Here is a 6,046-nt window from a genome sequence, read left to right on the forward strand (position 1 = left end):
GTCCCCGAACCGCCGCCGGTCTTTGCACCGGCCCCCAAGAAGTACGAGCAGTCACCAGCGGCAAGTGTCGGTCCCCGGAGGTTGCGTATACAATTTACTAATGCAACGCGTGCTGTGAAGGGCTTGCAGAAGAAGAGAGAAGAGGTTTTTGCCGCCCTGGCCTTGAATTGCTTGATTGCAGTCTGTTTAAAGGTGGTCAAGCTCCAGATACAATAAAGCCATTTTTTTGTGTAACAACGAATAATACAGTCTAGTGTGGCCAAGGACAGACCTGCCTGGCTCTCTGAGCCTGCTGGTGACAAGTTACGGCTAGTAAGCATTCGTGTAAGCAGATGGGGAATTTGAGCTTTGAAATGTGAAGATGAAACTAGCAGAAAAATGCTAATTATCTGTTAAAACGTCTGATGAGAAGTTTCAACCAAATTTTTTCTTCTTTTTTTCTTCTGTTAGCTGAACATCTCTTTCCCAGCCACTGGCTGCCAGAAACTCATTGAAGTGGATGATGAGCGCAAGCTGAGAACATTCTATGAAAAACGCATGGCCACGGAGGTTGCGGCTGATTCTCTTGGTGAGGAGTGGAAGGTAAGGCGTTTAGAAGAATGCACTAGAGCTGTATTCAGGGGCCTTAAATTACGACGTTTCTCCAGTGTGCGGTTGTCACAGTAGAGTGCTTGTGTGGTGTGTGTTTGGCAGGTATGTTGCAAGTTTCTCTTGCTGTATGTACTGAATTTGGTGATTAGGCTAGCGTGTTGTACTTTGATTTATCTAAGTGTAGGGGGTTTTTTAAGCCTTGTGTTTAGAGTTTCTTGCTTGCTCTTTGCATTAGTTTTCTGTTCTTCATTTCAGTGCCATCTTGGTATACAAAACAAATCAAATCTGTACTGTAAAACTGCTGACACCTTCTTTACTGAACAAGTTCAAAATTGCCTTCATTGTGTTTCAACTGCTGCTAGTGCCTGGGGAAAAAGTGTGTTAGGCCTGGTGGATGGGCTTGGAATATTTGAGTGTTAATACAGACAGTCCAGCAGAATTTGGGCAAGTTGATCTTTGCTGCTACCATCTCCACGAGGAAAGCAATAAAAGCTTTACTCTTTTTACCCACGTATTCTTACTCCAGAAACTGTTGTGTCTGCAGATTTCCAGTTTGTGATAGTAACAGGCTTTGGTTAGGTTTAGGATTAAGGAAAAGCTAGACAATAATGGATGAAATTCAGCCTGGTGTAGCTTAAACAAAAGTTTGAATGGCTATGGACTTAATTTTTATATATATATTTAAAGATTAGTAGAACAAACGTAAATTCTCACGCAGAGGTATTTTTCACATTCGTTAAGTAAAATTTCTGAACCATTGGCGTGGTTGGTTAAAGAAGTTGTTTGCATTGGCGGTAACAGTGACAGTTTCCTGGATCATGACCACAGTGCCCCGTTGTTTTGAACAGTGTGTTGTGATATCCACCACTTCTCCTTGAAGTCATAGAGACATACGAGCAGCTAAGAAGTGTATTTTCTGTGTTTTTTTGTAGGGCTATGTTGTCCGGATCAGTGGTGGCAATGACAAACAAGGCTTCCCTATGAAGCAAGGTGTCCTGACACATGGACGTGTCCGCCTTCTGCTCAGCAAGGGCCACTCCTGCTATCGCCCCAGAAGAACTGGAGAGAGAAAACGCAAATCTGTTCGTGGTTGCATCGTTGATGCCAACTTGAGTGTTCTGAACTTGGTCATAGTGAAAAAGGGTAAGAGTCTGGATGGAGCAAGCAATAGGTAGAAGTAGGCACCTGGAACGAGCCTGCTTGCCAGTGGCTGAGAAGTTCTGTAGAATACAAATGCAGTCCCAACTTCAGAGTGTGAATGTGTCTTGAAATCCCCTCTGAGCTTTACATTCTTGTAGCTTTAAAACTGGACACTGAAACACTTTCATCACTGCCAGTGATCTCAACACATGAAATCAGCTAGGGGTGGTGTTATTGGCAGGTGAACTCCAAGGGTTGTCTAGCATTACCTTGAATTTTTATGCATTTTAAACTTAACATTGACATTCACTAACAAAGCAGGCGTTCAGTAGGTGCAGGATTAATTGGCATGTTTAAACTTCATTCTCAAAGGTGAAAAGGATATTCCTGGGCTGACAGACACAACTGTGCCCCGTCGTCTTGGTCCCAAGAGGGCTAGCAGAATCCGCAAGCTGTTCAACCTGTCTAAGGAGGATGATGTTCGCCAGTATGTTGTGAGGAAGCCTCTGAACAAAGAAGGTGAGAACTCAAATTTTACAGCTCCCTGGTTTTGTGTAATTATTGGCAAAGTGGTGTCTAGCCTACTGCATTCAATGAAGCATGCTATAGCAGTAGGTCCAGGAGTTGACTGGCACAGTATTTTAGCTTTGTCAGCTCTAACTTGCAGATAAGAAGTGCAGTTCCTTGGTTACCCCATTTCTTTTACACCTCTCTTCCCTTTCCATCTGCTTTGGCACAATTTAGTTTTAAATGTTTGATAGAATCTGGAGTAATATTTACTAATGGTTCTAAGAATAATCCAAAAATAATTATTACTAAAGGTTAAATACGGGGTTGGACTAGATGACCTCTAGGGGTCCCTTCCAACCCAAAACATTCTATGACTATGAAATATGAGATGGAATGGTTTTGCAACATTTTTATGGGGTGGAAGAAAAAAAGCTGTATATAGGGAAGATACTAAGGGTTTTCGCCATTGCTTATGGTGGTCTCCAAAATTAGCTTTTATTGGGAGGGCACTATGTTGCTGACCACCTGTCTCGTGCAGCATAAGATAATTCCAGGTTCTGCGTTTGATCAGGGAACAGAAAGGGTGAGGATTTTTAGCAGAAAGGACATGAGAAAGCCTGGGCACTGTGAAAGCTTGATGGGTAAAAGACTGCTGTTTTCTGCATCATAGGAACTATTCTGTCCCTAAAAGAATGTGATGTTGGTAGACGTCAAGCTGTTGCTTGTGACTACTGAAGTCAGGCAGGATTTGAGTAGTGACGTTTCACGGATGTGTGTGGTGGTGTCTTCTGGTTTCTCATTATGGGCTATGTGGATCTGCTTTTTGGAGATAGACATGTTCAGCCTGTGTGGAATTGTAGAGAGCTTTTTAACACTGAAAGCATAATAGCTAGTTCCGAAAGTTAGATGATGAGTTTCCATGTTCTTTAAATGTTTTAAGTCGGGGGGAATTATATAAGACAGGCCTGCTGAGAAGCTAGGAATTTTCATAAAAATGCAGGGAGTTAGAGATGCATTACTTACACTTCATTGCTGGTAACAAAATCATGAGCATTAAGACTGTATTTTGTTAATGCTACATTTAACAGTAATTGATCACTTTTCCTGCAAGATCTGTCAAGAGGTTCAATGCTGTGTAAGTTGCTATAATACGCAGCACACTAAATAATGTTACCATAATAGTGACGAGAACTAACTCTTTTGCTAGATGAGGCCCGAGGCCTCTCTGGGAGATAACCTGCCACTTCTGCTGATCCATAATGCTTTTTTAGGCAAGAAACCCAGAACCAAGGCTCCCAAGATCCAGCGACTCGTGACCCCTCGAGTTCTGCAACATAAGCGCAGACGTATTGCTCTGAAGAAGCAGCGCACTCAAAAGAATAAGGAGGAAGCGGCAGAATACGCGAAGCTCTTGGCCAAGAGAATGAAGGTGCGGTTGCCCTTTATAACTTGGCTGTACAGACTACCTCACAACCCAGAATCAAGAGATTTGATAAGCTTTACTGTACACTTAAGAGCTGCTCTGTACCTAGCTCATTTTGAATATGAATGCCTGATCATGAGTATAAATGTGCTGGTCAAATGTTTTTGTGAGCATTTCTATCCATTTTTGCTGGTCCTAGAAGAGTAGAAGTCAGCTAGACTAATTAATTTACTGAGAGCTGATTTGGAAGAAAACAATGAACAGTTAATGGCCTGTGAAGATAAGTTTTGCGGTAGAAATTTTAGTTCGTAGGAATTCTAGTTTAACTCAGATGCCCTAGCATTTGAGTGATTGTGCGGAGAAGTGGGATCCAGCAGTTGACCTGGATGGAAGATAACGTGGCAAGAAGCTGTTTGTTCGGATGAGTTTGCTCTCTCACCTGAAACAGCAGTGACTGCTGAAGCAATGCTGTTGGAATATTCAGCACAGTTACTGGAGTGTTTCATGACTTCCAGACTGAGAGTTGATAGACCTCTAGTATGTTGTGAGCTCTGCATTAGTATCTTTACTGTATGGACTCTAGTCCTTATTGTTTAAAGACGTGGGTCTGTACAGGTTTGGATACTTGCAGAATTCTTCTGATCTACAAAGAAGGGAAACTGTATTTTGCTTTATTGACTTAAGGAATCCATTCTTTCTGGTAGCGTCCTTCAAGTTGCATTTTCCCTAGCTTGTTCCTTTCTAGATGTTTTGAAGTGCTTGATTATATGGAACATCTCGATACTCACTTCACGCTGCTTTGTTTTTCAGGAAGCCAAGGAGAAGCGCCAGGAGCAGATTGCGAAGAGACGCCGGCTTTCTTCACTGAGAGCTTCTACATCTAAGTCCGAGTCAAGTCAGAAGTAAAGATGTATGTCATACTAAAAATAAACCCTTTTTGTGGTTAACTTTCAGCATGAGGCTTTCCAGTGCATATTGTTACCGGTCATCTCTTAAATAGTAGCCTAGACTAACTGCAGACATGCAGGCCAAACTGAAACCAGAAGCCTTGATCTTGATTCAGTTCTCTTCTGAGAACTTGTAATATACATTGTCTTTAGTGAGAAGTTCCAATTTCTAATAACCTTGTGTATGCAGGTTTGGGTGGGTTTTTACAGCAGTGTCCACAGGAACTAAACTTAAGCTAATTTAGGAGCTGTGGGTAGGACTTACTTGGTACTGTTCAGTGGTTGGTTTGGGTTTTTTTTTTAATCTTAAGTACAGGGTGGTGTTTCCAGATGAGGTATCATATCACTTGCTTTTGAAACTGAGTGTAAGATTGGTAAAACGTAAAGCCTTCAGCCAATTCTTGGCAGAATTAAGTTGGTCACAGGAACAGGCTTCCCGGGGAAGCGGTCATAGCACCAAACCTGTCAGAATTCAAGGAGCGTCTGGATGACGCTCTTAGACATTTGGTTTAGTTTCAGGTAGTCCTGTGAGGAGCAGGGAGCTGGACTCCACGGTCTTTAAGGGTCCCTTCCAACTTGAGATAACTATGTATTTCAGCATTCTGCTCTTGAAAGTAGTACTGAATACTGAGCATGATTAAGCCAGCCGTTAAAAGGTTTGACTTAAAAATTTCACTCAGGGCTAAAAAAAACTTCACAGTTTTATGTATTCGTGCAGTGCTTTCTGTGGATCTAGTACCAGGTAAGGGTGGTGGGCATTCTGCTCTGACTTAAGAATGCATATTAAGTGTTCCATGTTAGAATGGTCTGCAGCTAAGTAGTTGTCTTGGTTGTTGCTAAAGCAGTAATCAGGATCCACCTAAGTTTTTGCTGAGAGAGGTGTTTCTATTTCCAGTGCAAAAACTTCAATGCATTAAGCTTTATCACATCCTTAGAAGTTAAGCTTTTTTTTTTTTCCTTCTGTGTGGATGGCAAGGCTCTTTAAGTCGGGACCCTGCCTGACTGTGTAGAATCAATTTTTTAATACATCAGATGTGGAATCTGGACTCTAGAAAATCGGAGTTGCAGAACAGAGGACATGGTGGCAGTAGAAGGCACAGAAGGATCAGACTGCAGTCCCTGAACTTTTGGTTTGTATTTGGGTGAGAGGATACTGATCTCTGACAAGGGTAGAACTTGTACCATGAAGCTTGTGTGTGCAGTAGAACTCTCAGACCAAGAGAATTGGCCAAAGCAGTTACTCCAAGCTTCTATACAAGATGAACTTGGATTTTTTTTTTTAATGGAGGCCATGTTCAAGACCTACAGTTTTTCACTTCAAACAAGAGGTTGTTCACTCTTGGTAGTGAAGATAGCCGTATAGGCCCTGTTAAGCCTGAACTTCACTCGCAAATCCACTTACAATTTAATGTGTCTCAGCTGCAAAAATTTATAT

The 6,046-nt window shown here is 42.0% G+C and overlaps 1 protein-coding gene across 1 annotated transcript in view; it reads left to right on the forward strand.

Moving 5' to 3' along the window:
• RPS6 (ribosomal protein S6) overlaps positions 1 to 4,604 on the forward strand; it is a 10,368-nt gene extending 5,764 nt beyond the window's left edge. The window contains exons 3-7 of the mRNA XM_009640040.2: positions 451 to 582; positions 1,524 to 1,734; positions 2,104 to 2,250; positions 3,513 to 3,670; positions 4,475 to 4,604. Coding sequence (XP_009638335.1) covers positions 451 to 582; positions 1,524 to 1,734; positions 2,104 to 2,250; positions 3,513 to 3,670; positions 4,475 to 4,570 — 744 coding nt within the window. The 3' untranslated portion in view covers positions 4,571 to 4,604. The remainder of the gene's footprint in view (positions 1 to 450; positions 583 to 1,523; positions 1,735 to 2,103; positions 2,251 to 3,512; positions 3,671 to 4,474) is intronic.
• Positions 4,605 to 6,046: the final 1,442 nt, after the last annotated feature.

Source organism: Egretta garzetta, unplaced genomic scaffold (assembly GCF_000687185.1).
Source record: "Egretta garzetta isolate BGI_Z169 unplaced genomic scaffold, ASM68718v1 scaffold175, whole genome shotgun sequence".
Taxonomy (NCBI): Eukaryota; Metazoa; Chordata; class Aves; order Pelecaniformes; family Ardeidae; genus Egretta; species Egretta garzetta.